This window comes from Fibroporia radiculosa, assembly GCF_000313525.1.
Source record: "Fibroporia radiculosa TFFH 294 genomic supercontigs, scaffold6557, whole genome shotgun sequence".
NCBI lineage: Eukaryota > Fungi > Basidiomycota > Agaricomycetes > Polyporales > Fibroporiaceae > Fibroporia > Fibroporia radiculosa.
This window is the reverse complement of record NW_012133438.1, coordinates 62430-88537: the sequence shown is the minus strand read 5'-3', so window position 1 is coordinate 88537 and position 26108 is coordinate 62430. Positions and strand designations below refer to the sequence as shown.

Here is a 26108-nt window from a genome sequence, read left to right as displayed (position 1 = left end):
TGAGTAGACGACGACGAATAGGCAAGTTCGTAGTTTGCGATGAAGTATTACTGTTCATCTCAAACGTCGTAAATCGCAAGATTTTCTTACGGTACCATACGAGTCGAGGGGTGCTGCATTGCTGTATTATACGGTGAGCGTCTCTTCTCGTTGTGTTCATCGATGTGATGTCAAACCACAATTGTTATTCCAGGGGGATGATATTGTAAGACTTGGTCAATGCACTACGTGACGTGGATTCACTCATCTCTGGCGCTCCATACAGTTCAATCGCTCGTTACGTCTCAAAGCAAATGTTATGGGATACTCGCTCAATCAGAGAGGGCTATACTCTGGGGTGGTTCGCAATCCTAGTGACAAAAGGCAAAAGCTTAACGAAGGTCAGAGAGGCGCTGAACTCCATTCCTAGACGAGTCATTAGCTCTGCTTTTTCAGGAACCATCATTGCGTCCGAGTCCGAGCGACAGATTCTGGACATTCTTGGTGAGCAATTGTGGGCATCACATCGGCCCTGCTAAATATATGTTTCATCCTCCAGGGGTTCCATGGCAAGAGCCTCACGAACGCGTCAGGGGCTGAGGCTTCGCTGCTGCGCGCATTTGAGAATGGTATATTCCCTTCGGGATCTGGGATACGATTGCAATGCACCCGCGGATGAGTTCGGGATGTATCAATGCACGTAATCGAACTCTATAGACACTGTAGCCATTACGTTGTTCCCCTAACTGTTGTATCACAAGTATCTCTATCTGGAAAGGTTCTTCGGACACATACATGTGCACTTGGACATGTGAATAACAGCGCGTCTGGCTACGCAGCATTAGATCCGTCCATCTGACAATCTGAATGCGTGGCTCACACAAGCAGTAAGTTACCGCCAGGGAGGTCCGGCGCTCAGCTCATCCCAAGTTGGGTCGACCCCTTCATCCCCATTCTCAAGGAGAGCTCTGAAGGTAATGCGACTCGGCAACTCTCTTGAGTACGTACGTATTCACAGGGTCGCATTTTGAGATCTAGGGCGGAGTCATGCAGATGGACGTGGACCCTTGCCTAATACCGACTGCGACGGGGAGATTGCCTTCGCATGCTCGCTTGGACGACACGCCCTACTCCGAGTCAAGCTGCACCCGCAAGGGCCAGCGGATACCCACGGAACTCATCGAGAAGATTATCGACCTCTGCCAGGATGATCGTCCAACACTCATAGCCTTTGCCCTTGCCAGTACGGTGTGTACACCAAGGGCCCGATACCACCTCTTCCGAGTCATCCATTTCTATCGCCGCAGGGATATCGACAGGTTTTTGGAGCTGTCTCCCGAAGTTGAGAAACTTGTCGAGGAGCTGGCGATACACCATTGTCTAGCTCGTAGGCGCAAGCTCTCTCTGTCGATATCACGCACCGTGTTCAGTCGGTGCTTCACGCGCCTAAGGCAACTGGCAATTCTTGGAGACCATATCAGGACATTATCAGTAACAGTCGACCCACCTGAATCAGGGTTTACGGCATCGCAATTTATGGCACTCACTCATCTTAACCTCGCACATCTGAAATTCAGATCTTTCGCTGAATTGCGGGATCTTATCTACTTGCTTCCTAACCTCTCTGAGCTCTGCTGCATCCAGGTAACATGGCGAGAAAACATTCAAACCTCGGACGCGCATCAAGATGGCCATCAGCTTCAGAGGCTGCAGAAGCTTAAATTGCGATTGAGCCTGACAGAGTTGATGTGCATGATGACTTGGTTAGCTCCTGGGCGCAGTACAATATCTCTCACCTCATTATCCCTTGGGGAGATTTCGCCCTTTGCGAATGGCCAACGAATCGGGTCGCTCATTCGTTCCTGTAGTTCAAATCTTCAGCATCTGCAAATTGGAATAATGATTCCAGACGTTGATGGGACCCGAGTTCTAATGGATCGCCTTGACGATTATTTTCTTGAAGACGTTGATTTATGGACTCGATTGGCCAGATCTTATATTGGGGACATCGGTGAGCAATGAACATATTTCCTGTCATACAAATGTGAAACATGTGCTAAAATGTCGACCTGTCTCAGCAAAGGCGCTCTGCCCGTCCGAGTGTCGGTCTCTGCAGACGCTCGACATTACCTTCAGAGCAAATGATGCAGGCATATTCCAATTTGGCGTTTCAAGGAACTGCACAAATTTTCGGAGCTTCGTGCTCCTCATGTGCGTCCTCTTGTGTCAGCTCTCCGCGCCCCATATTCAACAAATTGTCGTCAACGCTGAAGGCTTTCAGAGCCACTGCTGCAGTAGAGGGTGCAATTTCGATCTGGATGAAGTTGAGATCGCTCTCCATCATGTCGACAGCCATCTTTCGCAGGCCCAATTCTCCGACTTGCGAGCACTCGCTTTCATTTGGTGGCCAAATGGATTTGGAGCCTTGATCGAAATGCTCCCTCTGCTGAAGAGGAAGCAGATAGTATATATAGAGCACCAGCCGGAACTCACCTACGACTCACCAATGGGTACTGATAACGCATGGCGCTCCGAAGAGCATATACCCGATCAGCAAGAGGTAATTCACGATGATGCTGGCACCGCTCCTCCAGAGACCGAATTTGAACAGTTCGTTCGAGAGGAAATAGAGGGCGAAGCGATGTTCTGGAACAATCTTACTGCCAAAGATGTGCCTTCTCGCTAGAGGGGGCGATCAGCTTAGACAGCCTTGCGATATCACGTCCAAGTATGTTTGTGGTTCAGATCAACTTACCACATCGCCGTGACGGCGCGCTCCAGTTGATGTGCTTTCGTCTATATAGCACCTTCGATTAGGCACTGTGAATTAATTTCATTCCACGTTCGGAGAGCAAGCTGCGCAATGTTGGATAGGGCGGGCCGACGAAGCTTGCGTCTATCTGCGTGTGAAGACGCCTACCCATTGGCAGGATTAAACCAGTTCATTAAATTCGCCAGCAGCAATAGAACATAGTTCTATATTGACGTTAGTTTTTCTCTTCTCCATGTGCTCATCTGGCTCGAGCTCTATTGAGAACAAATGAATCAATGCTACAAAGCAGAAGATCTCTTGAGCCATTTGACTGAACTCTGTATACTGGAGACGTTGTAGAAAATACACAAGGTTAAAGATATGACGGTACTATCTTGACTGACCATTACAGATTCCCACTTCGAGTTCTTCAAACGACTCGTGAAGCATGCTTAGGATGCATTCGAATATATGCTGATATATTTCAAGGCTCATAGCACATGCCTTTCTGTATACAGTGGTGTTTTTTGCATACCGAAGATCAATTTCCGGAGGACAATTTATTAGCGGAGGGGTGGGATCAGGATAATAGTTTTTGCATCTTCAGCCGCAACTCCCCGAGGAGCATATATGGCGTGGTTTGATTCACGCTCACATTTGGACAGTAGCCTGCGAATTTAGAGTATCGGTTTGAGGATAAACGCGAAGGACACGAAAGCGAAATCAGCGGGAGTGGAAGAAAGAACTCTTCACGCGGGAGGATAGGGCGGCGTCGTATCTGGGGAATGCCGAGCCAATCAGGGAGGGCGCGAGCGACGAGAGGCCGCGCCGAATCTCTCAAGTCAGGTCAAATGGCTAGTAAACAGGCGAACCGAAACAGAAATTCTGGTCACATATGCCTCCGCCTTTGCCTCCCGCCCCCCCTCCTCCCCCCTCTCCCAGAGCCCTGCCTTATTAGGTAACTTCCTCCCCTCTTCCTCCTCATACTCCTCGCCCTTTTGCTCTCTAGAGCCACGTAAGATGGCCAGCGATGCGGAGGTGTTCGACGACTTGGTCTTGGTCTACCCCTCGTCCTCGTCACGGCTCCCGTCGCCGTCGCCGCAGCATCACTCGTCCATCCCTATCGACGCCTCCGATGACTCTCGTCTCTCTGTCCCTAACATCTCTGTCAGCAGCAAACCGCGATCAAAAGTCGCCAGCGTCGTCCGCATCGACGACAGCGCAGCGGCGAAGGGAAGGAAGGCGAAACCCTCCAGCGTCATTGCAGCCAAACCGGCTTCCAGCGTGGGCGCCAAACCAAAGTCAACCAAGTCGGCTGCTCCTCGCTCGCCCTCGCCGTCTCCCCCGCCTCCCGCCCGCCCGCCGCTCGAGACAATCCGCCTCGACATCCCCCTCGGCGGCCCGGAGGACTATGAGGTCGACATCACCTTGCTGAGCAAGGCCACGGGCCAGCGACCATCCACCCCCGTGCCCCCTTCGAAGAGAGACATCAGCGACGACGACAGCCATAGCGAGGGCGATGACGAGGGCGACGGCAAGAAAGATAAGCGGAAGCGGAAGAAGGTGCGTGGCAAATCTATGCGGTCGTGTTCGTACTGATAGATAAACAGAGGAAGAATGTTTCATCGGAGTACTACGACACCGCCGACCCCTTCATCGACGACTCGGAGCTCGCCCAAGATGAGCGAACGTTTTTTGCACAGACGAAGCAAAAAGGTTTCTATGTCTCTAGTGGGCAGGTTGCATTGCTTAACAAGTACGTACTACGATTTTCTTTCTCCATGATGTGGATCTTCGGGGCTACAACACTCTGCCACATCCTCCTAATTTGCCATCGTTTGCTGCGCAACCCGCATGCATAACTCTCATGAACATCACATCCCTAGGCGCAGCAGTGCGCATGATCCGAGTACTACTCGAGAGCTGACTGGATTAGTTGATGGCTGTGGCCGCGGACTAGACCGAAGTCATATGCTTCAGCTTGCTGTCTATTCAACTTTCCGTGGTCTGCGACCTTGGATGTATCGCTCAACACCGACGGCACAACGAGATTTGGTGCCGTCTCGATTCAATTTGAAAGCAGGGCGCAGGGAAGGTGTTGCGTTTGCTCTAATCTGCTACACTTTCCTCGTTCTGTCGTTGCGCCCTCTGTGCGCATAGGACGTACTTCCAGATGTGGCAATACACATGACTCATACACTACTTAAGGACTGCGTGTTCCCCCTATAATCACCCTTTTCATGCGCGTCTGGCCATCGTATGCTGACATTGATGATGCACAGGACGCCGAAAAAGCCAAAGTCAAAAAAGCTCAACATTCTAGCACCCTCCGCCTCTGTTACCGCAGCACTCTCTAGTGGACCTCTTCCACCCTCTCTTGCCGCGTCGCTCTCCCTCCCCCCTGCTCCAAGTACATCAAAGATGCCGTCATCGCCGAAGAAGCCCAAGTCAGAGCATGGCTCGCGCGACGAGCCAATTCCCCTGTACTCGGATGTGGATGATGAGCAAGGGCAAGGGATGAAGCGGAAACTGGCAGAACGACATAGCCCCGCGCCGAGTCCGGCCAGTAATTCCCAGGAGAGTGTATCGAAGAAGAGGAGGAAAACAGTCGAGATTGTATGTTCGCGTTCCTGCTCAACCTGTGGTGTGATACTGACGAATTCCAGCAACCATTTAACCCTGAGCTTGAGATTATGCTCGATGCACTCAGAGCGGCGATTGGGAAAGGTGTGTATCATGCCGTTGAATAGCTTTCTGCTGCTGAGCCCTTAGATGCAGAGAATTGGGAAGTCAAAGGCAAGTTCCCTCCCAGTCTAAAACCGCTGCTTGCCCAAGTCGCATTGAAGGCGGTGATGCTTGGCGAGTACGACGACAACTTTTTCAACATGATGCCGCGGCTGTTCCCATATAACAAGTTCACGATGTCGAAGCTGATCAAGCGGACGATTTGGCGGGAACACACGAATCTCTTGCTTGAGCGGCAAAATGCACTACTCCAGGAGCTCAAGATCCTTGCGGACGAGGGGTTCCCGAAGGCACGGGAGGAGTGGGAGAAGAGCGTAACTTCATGGGGTGAGTGGCCTTCGCTATCGTCATCGATGCATATATGTTGACTATATGCGCTGTAGAAAAGCGACAGGAACGCGCAAAGGCGGAGGCGGAGGCGGGCGGCGGTTCTGTTGCGCATTCTGTGGAAGGGACACCGGCAGCGTCGGACTCGCAGCCGACTCCGCGGATTGGGGCGGCGCCGCTCGCACAGCGGCCCTCCTTAGATGATGGCGGGAATGATACGGGGGTGGAGCATGATGATGGTGCCGGGACTGGGACGGGCAAGAGCAAGGAATCCCATCGGCCAGGGAAGAAGTATCGGCTGACGGACACGATGAAGGGGGTCATTTGGCAGCTGGTGTGCTTGAGCAACGAGTGCTGTCGAATCGAAAATGAGAAGAAGTGAGTACTCAAGTCGAAGTGTGTTGAGTATAGCACTGATGTACTCTAGCGTATTGGAAGGGTCTAATCAGATAGTGAGTGATCAGGGTGTGCGCAAGACACTATACCAGAAGGTATGTTGCCATGCTGTCCGTGCGATTGTGAATTTACGTCCTGTGCAGATCGTTGGTGCGTTTCCGGACGGTTGGTTATCATCTGGTCAAATTTCGCGTGAAGGTATGTTATCCAAAAACAATAACATAGGGTCTAAGCTGATGTCCTCAACAGTGAGCGTCATGAAGAAGAAATACGAGAAGGAGGTCATGGAATACGAGGGGTGACCGAAGCCACCAGACATACACGATAATCTACTACTTTCTGTCACGGACCTCGATGCACCTTTGCTAGGGGCCCTTAATCCTACTTATTCTTTACGTTGCGTGCCTCTCAGGCTCTCTGTACTGTGTCTTTGATAGTCGTACGTTATCTGTTGATTGAATACTAGTGTAATGATAGCGACCGCTTGCTTTACGTCTTGTCTGTTGGCTATACCGCGCCCCGGGTGTCGTTCGAGCTAATTTTCGCAGGAGGTCACCGTGTATTCGATACTATTATCCGTTGGCCGCTTGTGAGAAATAATATGTTCAATGCGACCGCCTGCATACATCCACCTAACATCTGCCTGAGCTTTGGGCCGATACTAGTCTACCGTAGGCAGCCCTTAAATGGTGACTTTTGATTCGGTCGATGATATCGATCTGCCCTAGTAACTTCAAGTTGTGTGCGCACATCTTGTAAACGCCGGTACATAAACTATGGCACTATGCGAACTTCAAGGTGCTTATTCGATTGGGCAATTTTCCGGACTCACCAAGCTCACTCACGTGCATGTACAGTACATTGCTGCTCGGCCTGTTAAGTCTTGATTGAACCTCGCGCTTGACCTTGGCTCGGTGACCTCTTCTGGGTTGACTGCGCCCGCCACCGCGGACCGCTCGGTCCCGGCGTCGATGAATTGTAGGACCGGGAGCAATGCTCCTCTCGACCGCATTTGACTGAAGTCTGACAGACCCGGTCGTACCCGCAGATCATGGCAAGGCCATGGAGTAAATGTGACCTGCGTGCTTTCTGCCACTCACGTTCGGCTGCGGATTGCCGCAATCGGTTCCATATATACAACACCACGCTCCCCCACGGCCCCTCATCACCAGGCACATCTGCCAGTCCCTCCACTAGTGGTATTACTACTAGAACGTAGTACTGAACATGAGTACCAGCACAATGTCCGACCTGGACTATAATCTAGGACCCCTCCTCATCGGGATCGTAGTCTCTACGGCGTAAGCGTGTCTACTGAATGTGTGCGTATTCATAGACTCAATGTTTATTTTTCACGGTCAGATTATACGGTGTAAATTGTCTGAAAGTATATCAGTATTATACCACTCATACCAAACACGATGGTCGGGCATTGAAGCTCTTCGTGAGCAGTCATCTTGATTCGCGAATAAATTGACTGACCGAAGAGTGTTTGAGGTCACTGCGGTTGCGTATGTGGTTCCTTGTTCTAGCGGAAATACTGGTGCTGAAATATCCTTTTAGGGTCCTCGATACCTTACATGTCGTCCTCCTGACGCATGCGCTGTATGACTATTCAATCACGAATTTTGGGAACTATGAAGTCGATCGTCTCATGACATGGTCAGTTAGCCTTCTCGTTGAAGCCGTTGACCTGCTTAATCCTGTTCCCCATCAGGAGTCTGATTGTGCGTCTCTTGTTGTCATTTATACAGACTGCTGACTGTCTGATAGGTCCAGTTTCTCGTCGGGGTAAAGATTCCGATTGTGGTCGTAGAAACGTCCAGCTAACGTGTATTGCAGAGTGTACTGGCAACCGCTGCTCAACTGTGAGTATCACGGCAACCAGTATCAGCGATTCGCCAATGTATCGGCCTTTCTTTCATAGCTTCTTCGGATATCGACTTCATCGAGGTAAGCCCCGTACGTCAGACTCACATGGCGCCGGTTATCGACTCGCGTTGAAGTTCTGAGCGCCCTTGGAAAGAAGCGCCACCATGTTCCCGTTCTCATTGTAAGTTAGTCGACCTCAATCTCTCAAAGTAATAGTGGTTGACTAAAGGAATATGATTAGTGTGGGTGCAGTCTTGCACAACTGGGTAAGCGATATACACTCCACGAGGTGTCAGGGATACTCATGATAGTTCAGCATGTGCAATAGGTGAGAAATCCCAATTGTATTCATATATATTGAACGAGCCTGCCCGTGTTTGCAGTATATGTTGTGAACGGGTAAGCAGGCGAATAAATAGTCGCGTTCCAGCCATGTAACTCACAATCCTCATAGCGTCAGGGTCCGGCGCACTTCAAATCCGCAGATCGTGAGTGGTCATAGTTAGAGTTGTTCATAACGGTCCTGAGCAGCACACAGCCGATGACTACGACCGTACTTGGTCTTAATGTCATGTGCGATATGTTCATATCGGTTGGCATGCTGTATTATCCTCGCATGATTCGCCAAGTTGGTAGTCGTAAGTAAGTAGGGTCTTCTGTTAACATATACGGATGTTTCCTGACTTGTACATTTAGGGTGCGAAGTCTTGCTGATCGTCTGCAAATCTACAACACCATAACGTGTACGTATTCACACATGCTCGTGTATTCACCGCTCATCATTCATCGTTTAGTCCTCCTGCCGACGTAGGTGTAACAACTTCTTGCTCTTCGTATAACTAATACTTTCCAGTAAATTGGCGATCGCTGCTATGATTGTGGTGAGTATTTGATGGAATTTTTGAATGTTTGTATCTCACTTAAGTGCAGTTCTTGGCGAGCATGTACAACCTCGTTTACATTCCTATCTACTTTGTGTTGATCCGAAGTACGCGCGCCATTTTCCCTTGTCCATTGGTGACTCTCACCGATGTCCTTTCCCAGCATATACTTGGTCGTGCCTGTCATTGTCAGTGATAGTGATCTATCTATATCTTTACATGCAACCTGATTGAATGCAGGCTCAACGCTCGGGAGCACTACCGCGGGACTGTGTTTGACAGCATGGTTAACACCGATGTCGACACTTCCACGACAGTACTTATAACAGAGAAGGCCTCTATCGCGGAGACCGAAGGAGAGCCGGCCATGGTTCGGCACGGGAATTGGACCTTCGAGGCAAGTGCCGTTGACCCAGACGTATCTTACGCTTGTCCTAACGACTTTGAAGATTGAGAACTGACCGAATCCAAATTCAGTTGGCGACTTCGGAGAGCTTGGACGCCGATAGGATTAAGTGGGGAGGTGTAATACTATGTATATGCGCTGTGACGGCGTTCAGAACACCGGTCTTTGCGTCAAATTGTCAGTACAAAATAGTGAAATAAGCAGCAGCGTGATAACTCAGGATGACGTTGAAAGGACAGTATTTTTACATTCAGAAAATATTTCATTTAAATAAGGTTAGATTATCGGATCCTTGCATTCTGCTCTCGTAATCAACTCCTCGATGTGAACGCTCGCGCATACAGTCACGTCAATTGCTCGCGGCTTGTCTCATCTTGCCTTACTGTGATTATGTTCCACATGACTGCGAGACCATTTCGCTGCGTTAGCTCGACTCAGACAACTGGAATATGAAGCCAACCGTCCACAAGTTTCTAACAGCCCAGTCATCGAAGACGTTGAAGTCAAGGGCAGGGCTTCGAATGCCATGTTCCAAGTGATCGGCTGAGCTTTGAGGCATAGACAAATGAGACACGAAGGCTCTCAAGGAGTGTATTGCAATAGGATTCTGATTTTGAAGGAATGATTTCTGAACAGTCGGTCCGAGGTCAGTCTCACTCGTAATTCCACTGTAATGATAGTCAGCCACTGGGCTGTCGGCTATGTTCCTCAACACACAGATATCCCCCTCACGACGTCCTCTTTTCCCACTTTGACCCTTTAATTTTCCATTTGTCTCAGTGCCTGCTGTTCTGTCAGCACTGCGCCGGGCGCGCCATATACCCGAACGATGCTTCACCAGGCCAACCAGCCTCGTATGCACAAACAATTTCTGCGTCCTCGCCAATCATTTGGTGGCGACTATATACTTGCAGATAATAGCCTCGTTTTCGGCCCCGGAGGCCAGGCCTCGATAGTCTCTCCTGCGGATGCAGATGGTGGTCCCAACGTTGCATCGCAGGATTCGGATCAGCCTACACCTCAGGACAAGCCCTCGAGCCAGCCCCAGACGATCAGCGATGGTTCCACTCCTGGGGCCGCGCTTACAACGCAGGCAGTTACAGATGAGGTAACAGTACACACCTTAAAATGCATATTAGGTTAATTCAACGCTCCTCTAGCCTTCGATACAAGAGACCCCAAGCCCGATCATGAGTTCGGCAGAAGCAATTGTCACAGATGGTTCGGCCTCTACCTTACCCCTTACACAGACTTCTGGAACCCTACAACCTCCCTCTGTGATGTCCCCGATACCTTCAGCTTCGTCGTCGGATAGCTTCGTATCCACCTCTGTGTCTACAAAACCATCTTCTTCATCTCATACTACCCGAGTCTCTTCGTTATCTTCATCAACTAGGTCTTCCCATCCTACCGCAAGCGCTTCTCATACATCTAGTGCCTTTGGATCCGCATCGGCTGCGCACAGCATCAGCTTCTACGTCGGGGTAGCCTTAGGAGCTATCGCAGTCGTTGGACTAATAATTGCCTTGTGCGGGTGGTGGTTCCGAAGCCGGAAACGTACGCGACGCCGCGCTCTGGAGAGTACGACGACTTGGCCATGGGAGAAAGATGACATCAGTGGTGTGGGGAGCAGCCATGACCACTTAGAAACTGGCCCGGTAGCGAGCAGCCCTTTTGATCAATGGAGTGGTGAGAGATTTTCTCGACCAGCCTTTGACGACGGTGCGGTGCTGGCAGATAGCCACGCATACTCCCTTCCGCCGCTTTCCATGCATACGGCAGATATTGGCGGTGCATACCCGACTATACAGCTGTGTAGTGCGAACAGCAGTGTGCCCGATCTCGCTCCGGACATGGGGACGCTGCAGGTCGTCAACCTCGCTCCAGGAGACATCTCAAGTGATGAAGCAAGCCGAACCGGTTCTCTACTTGACGTGACCTCCGTTTCGCGTGTGACGCCATCCAATTACGGTACGCCATACCCTTCTACACCTGGTGAGCGCCCGCGTTTCCAGGGCCTGAACGGAAGCAGGCTTTCCGTCTCGTGGGGCTCTCTGCAGCCCCGAAGGCAACTTACGAGCCTGCAGCGGACTGAACACCCTAATCGCATCAGTGAGAAAGACTGGGGTCCCCTACCGTATCCTGGTGACAATCGCTCAGAGGCTAACGGGTGGGCTGCCTCGATCAAGTCCAACCTCGTTAGTGCCTTCAATGCCGTGGTGGGAGGTAGCAATGAAGCGCCCCAGGGAGACAGCTTGACCACTGCGCCGAGTCGCCAAGCCCGTACCCATTGCGAGCTTGATGATGTGAGCCCTACAGCGGACATCTTGAACACTCTTCATTCCGACCATCTTGGCTTCGAGGACGTGTCGCTTGAGGAAGATGCTCATGATGATATCGGCGCCGTGCATGTCAGTTTTCCCGATGAGCCATCCGACTTGTCTGAATGGTTCTCTGGTACGTTCATGGAAGAGGACATCCCCAGCAGGCCCGCTGCTGCTATAAAGTCGCGGGACCACGAGAGCGGCATTGTTCCGCATCCCCGAATAGGATACCTTTCACGAACGAGCAGTGTATTGTCCAGCGCATCGGCGGAGGAGCGGATCCTGTATCCTGATCCCCCTCGCCTACCCGACATCTCATCTGCATCGGAAGCGTCCTCGGCTGCTCGTTCTAGTAGGGATCGTTCGCGCAAAACAACGATCAAGCCGTCCCGCCTTACGTCTCGCAAGAAGACGCGTACCATGCGACGTCCGGCTATGGTAACACGGGTCTCGTCCTCGCTCTGCTCTGTAGGATCAGATATGTCGAGGCTGTCTAGCGTACGATCTGAACGTTTGACTGATGCTGAGCAGTTTGCAAGGAGGATGCTCAAAGAACGGAGGAAGCGGGTCATGGAAATGGGGAGAAAACGTACCCGAATATCGACGAGGAGAGCTCAGCCAGTGTTTGCAGATTCATGAGTGTCTTCTTTTTGTTTTCCTCAGAAATCCATAGTGATCTTTATGGTGGTCAGAGGTGTCTCAGTGGGGGAGGGAAGGAAAATCTGGAGGGTCCTAGAATTGCAAATACCATATTGCGTGTTATTACATTCGGCTACATCTTCAATGCCGTCATTCCATTACAGTATGTTCCTCCTAATAATCATCACATTGTCATTGAGCTATATCCGAAGCTGGTTCCTTCGAGACCCCTTGCAACAAGAGTAAATTGTTGAGCGGCCTCCCTAATACGTTTCACGGAGCGGGACCTGTAAGGTTAATGAATGAATGAGAGCGTTCGCCATGTGAATTAGATTAGTTACCCGAAGATCGTCTTCACGAATTTCTCTTTGGCTTCGACAGTCGCGCGAGATTGCGCAAAGTCCTCCTGTGATGGTTATTTTGAATATTGACCAGACCATCTGAGCGTGGAAGGTACACACCGCATGGAGGACGTCCGTCATCCAGGTCCGAGTTTCCGCAGGGAATCGGGTCACGAACACCGACAGCAGCTCTATGAGGTTCTGGGTAGCCGTCCGAGGAGCCATTCCAGCAAAGCCGCTCATGATGACCTTGATAATGGAACGGCCGTGCGTTTGCGCGAGCATGATTTTTGCCTCGCTGAGTTCATCCGTAGTGCAGGTTCGATTTATTAGCGACGACTATCGTATGTGGTTAGGAAGAACACAGTACGTCTACGATAGAGCACCACTAACCAGAAACGAACACGCAGAAACGAGAGAGTATCGCTCCTGCAGTCCTACTGAGGTGATTGCGCATTGCATGAGCGCATTGAACAAATCCGAAGGCAGTCGATAAAACGTTGTGATGAAATGTTGCGCAATCTAGGGATGCACCAAGTTACAATATTCATGCTTTATGGAAAAATGATACATACCGTATCCATGCAACTGAAGAATGATTGGACAATGTCGGGGTTCTAAGTAGTGCGCGTCGAGACTTAGCGTGAAAGCGAGGACCAATTCGGCATCAATACACACCGCTTCCATTGTTCCGGGTTGGCCCAGAAAGCTCAGAGCCGTCTGTAAGAGTATCGCAAGGACGCTCAGAACAATGCCATCGGCTTCCCCACCAGGGATCGGTTTGAAGGTGGTTGGAACCAGTGTAGGAGGATCAAGTTGAATTATTAGCATAGTGGCCAGACTGAGCCAAACAGCTGTGAGTTGCTTTTGTGATGCCAGACATATCACTTCGAGTAGTGGTCCAGGAGGCAAAGACAACAAAGTGACATCTGATGGCAATGAGGTGATCGCTTTGAATACTTCGCTCAGCGCCTGAGAGAGCTATTCAACAACAACAATCTGACGGCGATGGGGCTTACTAACATCGCATACACTGGCATCAGTAGACCAGAGGCCAACTATCCTCCTAATTCCATCGAGGATAGCATCTCGCAGCTTGACCATCCGTGGGTCTTCTCTTGCCAGTCTCATTTGCCTTGCCTCTTCCTGTACTTCTGGTGCGTCGTCGAATATCAGAAGAGAGTCAGTCGAACGGGTGAGACCTCGCGCGACTCCAGATATAGTCTCAAGCTGTTGGAGTGCGATAATCCGCGCTTCATCCGGAAGCTGATCAGGGTATAAAAGGACATTGATAACTTTTTCAGAATCAGACTTACCTCCTGGGATGTCTGTAGAGCATTGTACAGCTTTTGAACAACTGGGTTAACAATTGCCTGGTCAATCATTGGCACGGTCAGCTAAGCACAATATCTCTAAATTCATTAGGCCTACCTCAATTGGAGGGATAGCGTCTGCAGGCGGCAGAGCCTGAATGACACTAGCAATTGATTGCAGCACTTTGCTCTGTTCGGATTCCTATACGAACGTATCAGCCACACGATTTAAATGGTGCGGCCTACTTACTGGAATGCCACTGAGTGTGGCATGTAGTTCAGCAAATGCGCCGATATGAGGCGCAAGCGCTTCCCGATTTGCGTCACAAAGGTCGCGGAGGGCATTCGCAGCAGGTAGACAAAGAGATGGATCTGGAAGAGCAGACACTACGTACGAAACCGAGTTCATGAGCAGAGCAGACCCGGACTGCTCAGACTGCTTGGTAAACCATGATGCATAGGATCCTACGTAGACCTTTTAGACTGTGTCAGGATAGCAAAGCTTTTCCATAGTTGTGCTCACCGATCAAGGACAACGCGGTACGTCGAATGCGATCGCCTTTAGAGACAGGAAGACGGCCTAGCACATCGGGGCCGAAGAGTCGTGTCAGATGCAGGTTTGATTCAATAGGTACAGCCTCTTGTACGGCCATGATACAGTGTAGACTCCCTTCTATCTCCTGGGAGATATATGAATATAACGTTCCAATCTACCAAAATCATGAATGATTTACCTCCCATCCATCATGTTCTTGCCTTGAGGCAAGGCGCTCTAATATGTCATTGACATAGAATCCCAACAAATCATCGCGCAAAATGTAGTAACTGATTACGACTGCGTGTAAGTTTTAGTTCATCCGACAAAGTATAGGCTTACGCATTAACGAGTGTATCACCAACATCACGCCGATACCTGTTAATGTTGACTTCAGAATAAAAATCACTGTGGGACGTCGCCTGAGACTTACACTTGGAATTTTTCTTTCTGGTCTGGAAATCAAACAAATAATTAAGTGGAATCGAACGAGTAATTGCAAATACCTCTAGGCCATCCACGCAATGCCACTGGATTGGGCCACACAACTTTCCGTCTTAAAATCTGCACAAGCTCCGAGTAAACAGCTTTTGCGACACGAAAGTGTGCTTGCTCCTCTTTCAGAGTTCCACCAGGTGCACCGACAGCTTCACCATCCGTATACTCGAAATCCTGCTCGTATTCAGCGCTCCAAAGCGCCTCTTGGAAAAGGTACCAAAAGCCAAGAGTAAGCTCGCTCTCCTCCTCATCGACGGCGTAGTAGCCGGGAAGGGCGGTGTATGCCAGAATTAAACGCAAGAATGTTTGCACAAGATGTGATTTGGTCGGCAGGATGGGAGATGGAAGTGTCGTAGGCAAAGGAGGAGGCGGGGAGGGGGATACCACCTTCAGAGAGGCGATATTTGCTGCTAGGTACAAGGTGGAGTGTTCCCCGAGTGCAACAAGGAGTCTGCAAAATGAATGTGAAACGTTATCCACAAAGCCCGCTATTCTCTTGCGTCAGTGGTAAATTGTGATGCGCAGGGCCAAAACTCGCCATTTAATGTAGCCTCGATAATCTTCCGTCCATGCGCGTCAGACCATAGGAGCAATGGTTCCGTCAATGTCTTCGTCCCAGAACCATCAGACAGAGCTGATTTGGCCATAATCTCCTGAAAGGTGTCTGATGCAAGTACGAAAGCATCCTCACGGTACTCTCCGTCAATTGGGTTCAGAAGCGCAATTAAGGCTGGGATAAGCGGCGTCAAATCACTGCAAGTATATTGTGTCTTAGTCTATGAGGTCAGAGATCACGCTCAGCGGTAACGTACTTTGCTGGCATCATACCTAACCACGCTTGCATGCACTTGAGCGCAGAAATCATCTCGTGCGGAGAACTTTGACTTTGTGGTCCTGCGATACATGCTGACATTGCTTGCACGACTGTTGGAACGAATTCTAGCAACGTTCGTTGCATTTGTCCTCTAAACCGAGTACTGTTACGAAATTTCAAAGACTGTATATATGGACTACTCACTTACTCGGAGGCAGTAAATCCGCGGTCTCTACCTCTTCCGCAACAATCGCGAGAAAATCCAGGATATGCTCAGTGGTCCCGCCGAGACTAGACATAGTATTCACACAGTACGTGAGCCAATCTGGCCATCGTGACGGAGTTCCAGGGCAAAGCTTCAGCGCGAGAGACGTGATCTAGTTCCACTAGCGGTAAGATTGAGAACGTGCAATACAGGTTGTACACGCACCGCGACGAACAGTTTCCGCAAAATCACCTTGCTCCTCCCCGCCGCAATAAGCCGTCCCGTCAGATCAACCACCATATCTCGCAATTGTAGTGCATGTTCTTGGGGGAATCCTTCCCTAATATCAGAAAGTTTAGACGCGGTCTGCTTGCCCATACCCACACTCACCAATCACGAGTGGTTTTTACTTGTATAGTATGTGCTCCAAAGAACTGGACATTAGGGTCGTCGTGGTAAAGAAATGGGAGTACAAGTCCCCAAGCTTCTTGCCGTTTCTGAATCTCAAAGAGTTCTTGCTGAAGGCGTCGTTGGTCTTCTGACGACAAGTGGTTTTGTGGCGCATAGGCTTGCTGGATTAGCTGCCTCACAGCGTAAACACCATAAAGCTGCAATCACTTGGAATACCAACTCACTTCGGTAGCCCGTTGCACATCAGCTGCAGAAAGGACTGGCAGGAAGTTGGTGGCCATATCAGTCTAGTTATGGTTGCGGTTAAAGGGACGGGATGAACGAAAGACATATACGGCTGAATGAAAGCCACATTCGTAAATATTATGTTTATGTACATTCAGGGTGTCTCACTTGATTGGACAGCAGAATCAAAGCCTCTACCTTCCTCACAATACGCTCTAAAGTGAGAGATGCATTGCATCAGCTGAGGTAAAGTACAAGAAGGCGTAACAAGCTAATTAGGCGCGGGGCAGAGAATCTTGTTCTGTCTTTTCTGGACCAAAAAGGGCTATTAGTGTTTCTTTTATTATCATATTAAGCTAGCTTTTTAGAGCTTTAGGACATAGTATTTAGTCAAATAGTGTGATATACCCAATCAATATATTATGTAATAGGTATGACGTCTTTGCAATCTGATCCAGCTAGTATTGAGCCAGTACTGTAGTCACAGCGATGGGGCCATGAATTTGCTTCCTTCACACAAGGGTGCCGGTGATCGCTACTTCTTCCTTGTCCACGACAGCGTCCCCTCTCGCACATCATACATTCAGCTCAGCTTACCCATTCACCTACAAATTCAAAGTCAACTTGAAGCTGTCATGGTGGTGAACGGGTTAGCCACGGCTCTTTTGGTCATTTCAAGTTGTTCAAGCATCCTCACAACTTCTTGTCCATGAAGGCTATATATTGTGCTAGGCACTATAATATCAATCTACCGGTCTATCGAGTTGTTTCTTATAAATATCAGCAATTGTGACATTTCGCACGGCCAACTCCTCGTAGTCAATGGTTCAGTCCGCAAAAGTTCTCGTCAACAAGTAGAAGGTGGTCATCGACGGCCTGAGACCCAGTCAGTTATCATGCGGAAACAGTCGGGGGTCAAAGTCGTCCACCTTGGATCACGGCTCGAATAGACTTGGCCAAATGATTGTGAGGAACCCTTCTCGACGACACAAGGGGCCATATCGACGAGAGCAATGATCTTGGTGCGGGCGGAGCTAGTCTGTGTTGACCTGTGACACTCATGTCTCTCTTAAGTATATTGGTTTGCACATCGACACTGTGGGACACATTCTGAACGGAGAGCAAAATATGCCAACATGCTGACGCCGTATCCTGTTCTTTGTGCTCAGGATTGCAATCAGCAAGCCTTTATGGTGCAGAGCCCTCTGTGACTGTCCGCACGATGCTTACATAGCTGACATCTGAGCCACTAATCAGAGGCTGCAGGACCAACCGAGCAAGACGTTCCATATGGCACCGTGATCCCATCTCATTGACCGTTCTGTGATCGCATAGGTACACTAGTGGGTCCTCCGAATATTTAGTTGAGGCTACCAACTGACACGTACATGTGCATACTTCTCTGTCTTGGTCGCAGCACCTCTGTCTTTAGTTTTAAGTCATATCTAATCACTCAGCGAGCTATTGAAGCAGAAGGACGACTTATTGGTTGGCAAACGGAATCAGAGCGGTGGAAGGAGCAATGAAGGGGTAGCATCAGATGGGATGGAGACAGACGAGATCAGAATCTGACTGATAAGGCAGCATGCTGGGGTCTGTGCCACGCGCATACCGCGCACTTGCAGCGCTGTGGTGAACCACCGAATTCATTATACCGTGAAAGGCGTAGTGTTCTGTGAAGAATGTCACAGGTACGTCTCTTCACTCCGGTGCTGAAGCTTCCGGAGACGAGACTCATTAATTTTCTCAGACACGAGTACAGACGTGCCCCCCTCATCGAATCTGGGGCATCCCATGACACTCAACGAGCCTCTGGCGAAATATTCAGCAGTCATTTAACCAGTGCCACAGAACCTCCACCATCTTATTGTCGGGGCATGCAAACGATGGTGTCTCACGATCCACAAAAATCCGCCGGTTTTATTTGCTCCTACCACGGGGTCGGAGTCACTCGAATGGCACACTATCAAGGCACGTTGTGGTATAGGTACGTGATAGACGGAGATCATTAAATTACAGCGTTCAGCCCCAAAAAGACTCGTACGGCAGCAATCGATAATCCTATGGTGCGTTCCCCGCATACAGTCCGCATATCAGACGTGATCATGATGAGCATGGGCTAGATGGAGATATGCCTAGACCAGATGGGAGGGAGCGGCAGCAGCAGACACTCGAACGACGCTCATGTGATGCTCGAGGTACATAAGGCAGCGTTCTGAGCTTGTACAGGGTTTAAAACCCACCGGTCGTGTTCTCTCCCCCGTACTGCATTTTTGAGTATCAATCACCTCGGCCAGTGTAAATGTCTGGATATCACTCGGTGAGTTATAAAAAAGAGTTTTGATCATTACATCAATGGTGTTCTTCACGCTTTATCGCAGAGTGGCCTTGGGTCGTTGTTTGATCAACACGACCAAACTGGTGGCTTCCAGGCTGACCACAGTACACCTCGTACTTCCTTAACAGCAACAGCGGCTTCCTCAACGGCACGACAACACACTACGTCATCTTATGAAGAAGAGGAAGAGGATGACCTAGATGATACAACCGAAACTGGACCGCTTCTACATCAGGCTCCCTCCCGACCAGGTGGTCACATCGCGATAGATTTGGGAGAAGACTTAGTTGGCGGTCGTATTCCACAGCGAACACCGGCTGAATACAAAACAATTACGAGAGAGTTAGTAGAATTGCGAATTGATTGTTACTTGCTCTGAAATTCCCCTCGCTCACAGGTTAGTAAACGGGAATCTTATTCTCGACGTACCAGTCCCAACTCAAGTCTCCCAATATTCGTCTTTGACCGGTCAACACGAGTTCGACTACATGCGTTATTCTGCCGCGACCTGTGACCCAGATGACTTCAAGAAGTCTGGGTTCAGTCTTCGTCAGCAGCTATACGATCCCCCGCGCGTAACGGAACTATTTATCGTCATCACCATGTACAATGAGGACCAGGAACTCTTGTATCGCACTCTGCATGGCGTCTTCCAAAACATCACGAACCTGAACAAGCGCAAGGACGCTACATGGGACGACGAGAGTTGGAAAAAGGTGGTTGTCTGCATCGTTAGCGATGGGCGTTTCAAAGCCAACGTGGGATCTCTCTGCGCAATTGCCGCACTGGGCGCATATCAGAGCGCCGTTCCTGTCACTACTGTGAACGACGAGAACGTCGTTGCGCACATCTTTGAGTACTCGACCCAGGTTCCTATTTCGGTCATCGCACCAACGTCCACGCGCGACGATGAAAAGGGCGTGCCCCCCATACAAATTATCTTCTGCCTCAAGGAGCAAAATCAGAAGAAGATCAACTCGCACCGCTGGTTCTTCAATGCCTTTGGCCCCATTCTGCTTCCCGAGGTCTGCGTCCTGCTCGACGTTGGGACGATGCCCGGCCCTACGTCGATCTATCATCTCTGGAAGGCGTTTGACATGAACCCAGGCGTCGCCGGTGCGTGTGGTGAGATTGTTGCAATGAAGGGCACGTATGGAGAAAATCTGGTGAACCCTCTGGTCGCTGCCCAGAACTTTGAATACAAGATGGCGAATATCCTGGACAAGCCGCTCGAATCTGTGCTCGGTTATATTACTGTGCTCCCTGGCGCTTTCAGTGCCTATCGATACACAGCCCTTCAGAACGATGAGCTAGGTGAAGGCCCGTTACAGAAATATTTTATGGGGGATCTCCAGGCGGGTCAGACGACCGACATCTTTACAGCGAATATGTATCTTGCAGAAGATCGAGTGAGTGGAAAGACCATTACGTTGGCACAATCGCTAAGGCATCACACAGGTATTGTGCTGGGAGCTGGTTTCAAAACGCAAGAGCGCATACATTCTACACTACGTCAAGTCAGCCTACGCAGAGACAGACGTGCCTGATCAGGCGAGTTGACCTCCTCTGTTCTTCATGTCCCTGCTGATCAAAATCCATTCAAAAGCTGCCAGAATTTATCTCGCAGCGACGAAGATGGCTAAATGGTTCATTCTTCGCTGCAGTCCACAGTATCTGGCATTTCAACTACATTTACCGCTCGACTCATACATTTGCGCGGAAGTTCTGGATACACGTTGAGATGGCGTATCAGCTGTATAACTTACTCTTCTCCTGGTTCGCTTTGGTGCATGGTCTTATTCATCGCCCTATTTCATCACAACTCATGCACAGCGTTTTCCCGCGCAGGGTAATTACTACATTGCCTTCGTCATCCTGAGCACGTCTCTAGAATTCCTCGCTCCCAGCATTGGGTCCTTCAACGTCTTCCTGAAATACGTGTATATTGGGCTGCTGATCATGTCCTTCCTGCTCGCGCTCGGCAATAAGCCCCAGGCATCGAGGTGGATGTATATGATCGCGTTCCTCGGATTTGGATGTCTCACGGTTTACATGACGGCGAGTTGCTTCGTCGTCTAATATCCTTCGATTGTGACTGAACGTAATTGTAGATGGCATCGTTTATTGTGGCATATCAAGGTCTGAAGTTCGATGGAACAGATGATGGGCCGCTCATCGTCCGCATCTTCACAAATTCCGTCGCTAGAGACATTGTGATTTCACTACTATCAACGTACGGGTTGTACATAATCTCATCGTTGATTGCGGTAAGTCATGGCTCAAACGATCGAGCGGCTAGTTGATCTGACGAGCTCCTGACGCGATGTCTCTCGCCGAATACAGCTTGATCCTTGGCATATGGTCACGTCTTTTGTGCAGTATCTTCTCATCGCCCCGTCCTACATCATGATCCTGAATGTTTATGCAGTATGTAGCGTTCCATTCATCAACGTTTGCATGCAACTCATTTTCTATTCATCTAGTTTGCCAATATTCATGACATCTCCTGGGGAACGAAGACGGAAGTCGTAGACAAGGATCCTAATCAAGCTGTCCCGGGAAAAAACAAGAATGAAGTCAAGCTCAGGCTGCCAACAGAAAAAGAAGAACTAGACAGAGCATATGACGATGCGATATTTGTGTTGAAAGCGAAGCCCATAGTGGTGGACCAAAAGCCAGACCCAACTCACTCTGAGGACTTCTTCAAGACCATCAGGACGAACGTGCGTATCACTTGACTAAGATGTTAGTCTGTGATCAGTGGTTTGACGTTAGAACTCCCTAGGTGTTACTAGCTTGGGTATTGAGCAATGTGAGCCATTCAACATTTTCAATCGCTCTCACGTGCTTACTATGAATCATTCATCCAGGCGCTGCTGGCTTCGACGATTTCGTGAGCGCATTTTGTCTTCTTTTCTGTTTCCGCTTACAAGCCATGTATCAGCTCAAAGATTCCAACGGTCGAGTCGGTACAATTGGGCACCGACAAAAACTCTAGCGGATACTTCACCTTCATCCTCTACTCAATTGCTATGCTTGCTCGTATGTCATATGTTTTTCTCGTACACGTATTTTCTCATCGTGCAAATTCCCCTCAACCAGTAATTCGATTCATCGGTTCGTCGATGTACATGTTCGTGTGGATGTTTGGAAATACCGCGATAGAATTCCTTTCATCCGCTCGTGCTTGATATCTACCCACCACCCCGCCTCTTATGCGCTCGTCTAGAGTTTGGCCATTTCTAGGCATATACCACTCTCACTCACTCGTCTCTCTTTTCTTTCTGTTTTGCTGTTGTATAAGACTGAGACTTGTTTTACACCATTTGACATACACTCGGTGTCCTGGGGACTGCCAATTGATATCCTTGTAGTTCGAAGGCCTTTCATGTTGTATTCTTAGAAAATTAACAAATTCTCTCAAGTAGCATTTTTATGAACAGAGAAAACTAGAGTACATCTTCCAGAGTGTCGAAGGGCGGCAATAGCCATATCTGGCTTGCAGCGGAATTAGTCATCGCGCCTGTTGCGCCTCGCCAACTTTGTCTGCCAGGTTCCTTCGATTTGTCGCAGTCACACTATCTCACTACTCAGACGTACATTCTGGTGATTGCATAGAAAATGTCTGTTTTATCAAAGTCTTTCCGACTGGTTCACCGGGCTCTTCCACAGAGGACACTTCCTGCGATCGCGAAGTCCGGCATGGTCGAATTGGGTGTGCGCCGGGCAAGCTCTCAGCCAGCCTACGATGGGCATATTCCTCTCAATCTATTTGAGAAAGGATTCTTGGCCGTGGGGTCTGCTCTTATGTCCCTAGCAGATCCGCGGAGAGGAGGTGCGTACTCGTCTGGATCTCCGCTTCTGCTGAATACACATCTTGTTCAACAGACATGGTTGCTGCACTGGGAGACACGACCTCTGGCCCGGTTCTCCCTCGGCTGCGGGATATCATGCTAGACAGCGCTGAAGGACGTAAAATTTTGAAAGAGAGGCCAAGAGTGAACTCGCAGACCGTCGACATGGACAAGCTGGCCATGCTGCCAGAAGGAACTTTCGGTCGCGCGTATGTAACCTGGCTCGAGCGGTGCGGAGTGACGCCAGACACTCGTGAACCAGTGCGCTCTCTCGCTTTCCTACTGATCTCCCTGGCGTACATGTCTACCACAGGTACACTACGTGGACGACCCCGAACTTGCGTATGTACTGCAGCGCTATCGGGAATGTCACGACTTCTACCATTGCATTTGTAACATGCCAGTCAACGTTGAGTCCGAGCTCGCGCTGAAGTTCTTCGAGTTTGCCAACTTTGGGCTTCCAATGACCGGATTCGCCGCCGCGTTTGGTCATCTTCGGTTGAATTCCACTCAGCGCGCGCGACTCTTCCGGGATTTTGTTCCCTGGGCCGTCAAATGTGGAAGCAGTGCGAGGAGCCTGATCACTGTGTACTGGGAGGAACGGTGGAATCAGAATGTGAAGGAGATGAAGGAGGAGTTCGGCATCTGGGACCCTCCGGAGGCCAAATGGCGAAAGCCTTTGAAAGAGGCTAAAGAAGCGGCGGCACGACGGCAGAAGGAAGCGGAGGCGCAGCTTTCGAGGCAGGCCTGAAGAATGTTGCTTGGGCTACAGCTACCCTGCACCTTGTCTGTCATTCATGTATGGCCTATCAACCCGCTCACTTGAGTGGTACTGATGCTTCTTCTTCCGTCGCGAGAAATCTTACCTCGTGTTTCGCAAGCCCCTCAAGGTGTATTCTTCTGCATCCTGAGCACCTGCATTTTAGGTGCCGGCCTGGCCTGGGCGCGAGCGGCTAACTCCGAGCCAGCGCCTTGCTTTGTGAGGACCGCTTTACTTACGCATCGTTTCTGTGCAATGTAGCTACATTGTATTGACAAATGGTAGGAGGTGATGATATACCAGAGTATAGCATGACTTGCACCAGCTGCAGTGACCTACAATATGTTCGGCGCTTATTAAAACTCCGCGGTTTATCTCGGGAGCTTAGTATGGCCGAATCTGTATTCGATCAACTCACGACCTCATCGTACATGAAATTAACATACAGCAAACTACGCGGCTTCAGATGGTGACAACCCGCTCTCGTCTCGCCATTGTATCCAATCTATCCAGTTCGCTTCCACCGCACGGTATACAGGCTCCCAATCAAGACAATTATATGTTCCCCCCACTCTCTCCGTTGTAAAATTTCGTGTCATGAAATCGCCTGGTTCGAGCGTCACGTCCGCCGAGCACAAAGTCCACTGGCGCAGGTACGTGAAGCAGTGATGAATATGCCCCTGCAAACCTGGACTGAGGCTTGTCAGTCCAACCTCTATGGCCTCCCGCATTGTGCGCAGACAATGCAACTGGTGGAACATGGGCACAGCGAAGACGCGCTTGTCGGGCCCGAGGCGGACATGGTTGTCGCCGAAGAGCGGTGCGGTCCAGAGCCACTCTTCGTGTGCCTCAGAATCCGAGAGGGGGTAGTGCACACTCTCCTCAGCTACCATCCTGATTGAGCCTGCGTTGACAGGAAAATATCGCGGGAAGTCGCTCCCAATCCATGCTTCGGGAGGGAGCCCAGTGAGACTGGCGTCAGATTTCTTTGTGCTAGAGGTTGGTACCCACAATATGTCCCCGTCTGTACTAGATTTCGCCTCCGAGGCCTTCGTTTATCTTCCGCGACGAGTTTCTCTACTTTCTTGACGAGGATTACATCACTGTAGATGGAGATCACCACCAAGAGAGCGAAGAGCAGCACACGGCTGTTGACGACCGCCCGTAATTGCATGTCCCGGGCGTGTTAGGGACCTCTCTGTCGGTGAGGCCTCCATTTTTATGTGCTGCAAGAGTGTCGTCTTTTGATCGCGTCCAAGGCTTAGCGCTCACCGGCAGTGCTAGTTGGTACATGCTCAGCCTCCCTGTGCCTGTCATTGGACAACGGATACTTATAGTACCGTGTCCCGTCGCTAGGAAAGGACTGGTCAAGAAGACGGCCTGTGAATCCATGCACAATCTAGGTTGGAGAACTACCTGGCTCAGTGATTTATGTCAAACCAAGTCCAGGCCGTATCGTTGAGTCTTTGACAAGGGCGCTGGGTGTTGGGATTCGTAAGCGCAACAGGTTGACAGTAGTAAGTCCCATATTCCATGCTGATCAGGATCTGCTGCACTGGTTCTATGTTAAGGTCTGAATCCACAGATCAAACCATAGAACTATAGTGGACTCTTGCTGTTGAATTTATGAACACAGAACAAATGCATGGTCAGCAAGATTAACTCAGTTGAGTCAAGTCCACCTTCCGATAATTTGACTTTTTATACCCACATTGGAATATACATCGTCCCAGGACATCACTGCATCAGGTACTATTTGCATGGTCGTGGAGTGCACCTATGCGGAATATTGTCTTATGACAATCGGTGAGTAAGTATTTTACGGCGGGTAGGTCATACGGAAGGTAGGACAGTAAGCCTTTGGAAAGGGAGACACCATCGATAAGTAGTGCTTTCGCAAAGAGTCTAATCTTTGCCATTCAAAGGCCCATGCCGGAGGAAGGAGCTTGTCCACCACCTGAAGTACCCGAGCTCCCCAAACGCATACTTTCAGATCAAAGCACTAAGCCTGCAGTACTGCATTTGCATATATCATGTTTTTTCTCGTGTGACTGAACTACCTATGAAAGTTGGCTCCCATTACTGAATATAAAAACCCCATCGACTTACGTGTCACCTCACAAATCGGTCTCTCAGTACTACTCGTTCAGACACGGTGCGGGTTCGACTGTCTTTCTCTCCTGTCTCCCCCATGCAAGGCACAGCTTCTGCACTCCCTGTATTTTATTTTCTGTTGCCTGGTTTCATCTTCAATGATACTTGCACAGGCCGCTGTGTCTTAGGTTGAAGAGGTATGAATGAACGGAAATTCATGCAGTTTGCAATTGCGCATCCCACCGGCTCATCTTATGTCCCGGACAGCCCGTGTTTGGAGGCGGCGGTGGTGGTGCGGCCAACTATCGTGTGAGCGCATTTTGGTCCGAGACTTGGGATTGAAATCTAAATCACTGATTGTGTTGCTGATAGTACCAATTTGCAGGCGGAGGAAGCGCC

The 26108-nt window shown here is 49.9% G+C and overlaps 8 protein-coding genes across 8 annotated transcripts; 6 read left to right on the top strand and 2 right to left on the bottom strand.

The window, feature by feature from the left end:
- Window positions 1-1026: 1026 nt before the first annotated feature.
- Window positions 1027-2665, top strand: FIBRA_06249 (uncharacterized protein; the record flags this gene model as incomplete). Its single annotated transcript, XM_012327983.1, has 2 exons — window positions 1027-1990; window positions 2058-2665. 2 exons carry the CDS (start codon window positions 1027-1029, stop codon window positions 2663-2665), a joined length of 1572 nt encoding a protein of 523 aa, XP_012183373.1.
- A 1086-nt stretch (window positions 2666-3751) lies between these two features.
- Window positions 3752-6501, top strand: FIBRA_06248 (uncharacterized protein; the record flags this gene model as incomplete). Its single annotated transcript, XM_012327982.1, has 9 exons — window positions 3752-4294; window positions 4342-4487; window positions 5014-5347; window positions 5398-5458; window positions 5510-5803; window positions 5860-6181; window positions 6231-6294; window positions 6343-6397; window positions 6449-6501. 9 exons carry the CDS (start codon window positions 3752-3754, stop codon window positions 6499-6501), a joined length of 1872 nt encoding a protein of 623 aa, XP_012183372.1.
- A 940-nt stretch (window positions 6502-7441) lies between these two features.
- FIBRA_06247 (uncharacterized protein) lies at window positions 7442-9406 on the top strand (the record flags this gene model as incomplete). The annotated part of the gene is made up of 20 exons (XM_012327981.1): window positions 7442-7500; window positions 7562-7643; window positions 7697-7710; window positions 7763-7861; window positions 7917-7926; window positions 7973-7990; window positions 8042-8067; window positions 8127-8152; window positions 8206-8252; window positions 8313-8337; window positions 8388-8399; window positions 8455-8470; window positions 8526-8559; window positions 8610-8713; window positions 8768-8814; window positions 8866-8878; window positions 8925-8952; window positions 9002-9059; window positions 9116-9140; window positions 9193-9406. 20 exons carry the CDS (start codon window positions 7442-7444, stop codon window positions 9404-9406), a joined length of 957 nt encoding a protein of 318 aa, XP_012183371.1.
- Window positions 9407-10187: 781 nt separating this feature from the next.
- FIBRA_06246 (uncharacterized protein) lies at window positions 10188-12321 on the top strand (the record flags this gene model as incomplete). The annotated part of the gene is made up of 2 exons (XM_012327980.1): window positions 10188-10466; window positions 10519-12321. 2 exons carry the CDS (start codon window positions 10188-10190, stop codon window positions 12319-12321), a joined length of 2082 nt encoding a protein of 693 aa, XP_012183370.1.
- Window positions 12322-12505: 184 nt separating this feature from the next.
- Window positions 12506-16719, bottom strand: FIBRA_06245 (uncharacterized protein; the record flags this gene model as incomplete). The annotated part of the gene is made up of 21 exons (XM_012327979.1): window positions 12506-12608; window positions 12663-12727; window positions 12783-13001; window positions 13056-13184; window positions 13238-13279; window positions 13341-13634; window positions 13686-13928; window positions 13979-14035; window positions 14094-14177; window positions 14226-14440; window positions 14499-14655; window positions 14710-14800; window positions 14853-14888; window positions 14944-14965; window positions 15017-15459; window positions 15543-15761; window positions 15821-15973; window positions 16027-16199; window positions 16253-16367; window positions 16418-16608; window positions 16663-16719. 21 exons carry the CDS (start codon window positions 16717-16719, stop codon window positions 12506-12508), a joined length of 3108 nt encoding a protein of 1035 aa, XP_012183369.1.
- Window positions 16720-18965: 2246 nt separating this feature from the next.
- On the top strand, window positions 18966-22192 carry FIBRA_06244 (uncharacterized protein; the record flags this gene model as incomplete). The annotated part of the gene is made up of 13 exons (XM_012327978.1): window positions 18966-18983; window positions 19045-19343; window positions 19399-20410; window positions 20460-20540; window positions 20608-20787; window positions 20850-21047; window positions 21113-21268; window positions 21345-21428; window positions 21485-21724; window positions 21787-21813; window positions 21872-21894; window positions 21946-22043; window positions 22104-22192. 13 exons carry the CDS (start codon window positions 18966-18968, stop codon window positions 22190-22192), a joined length of 2505 nt encoding a protein of 834 aa, XP_012183368.1.
- Window positions 22193-22622: 430 nt separating this feature from the next.
- On the top strand, window positions 22623-23606 carry FIBRA_06243 (uncharacterized protein; the record flags this gene model as incomplete). Its single annotated transcript, XM_012327977.1, has 4 exons — window positions 22623-22836; window positions 22890-23064; window positions 23118-23197; window positions 23260-23606. The coding sequence occupies 4 exons, from the start codon at window positions 22623-22625 to the stop codon at window positions 23604-23606; spliced, it is 816 nt and encodes a 271-aa protein (XP_012183367.1).
- A 461-nt stretch (window positions 23607-24067) lies between these two features.
- FIBRA_06242 (uncharacterized protein) lies at window positions 24068-24508 on the bottom strand (the record flags this gene model as incomplete). Its single annotated transcript, XM_012327976.1, has 1 exon — window positions 24068-24508. One exon carries the CDS (start codon window positions 24506-24508, stop codon window positions 24068-24070), a length of 441 nt encoding a protein of 146 aa, XP_012183366.1.
- Between the last annotated feature and the right edge of the window lie 1600 nt (window positions 24509-26108).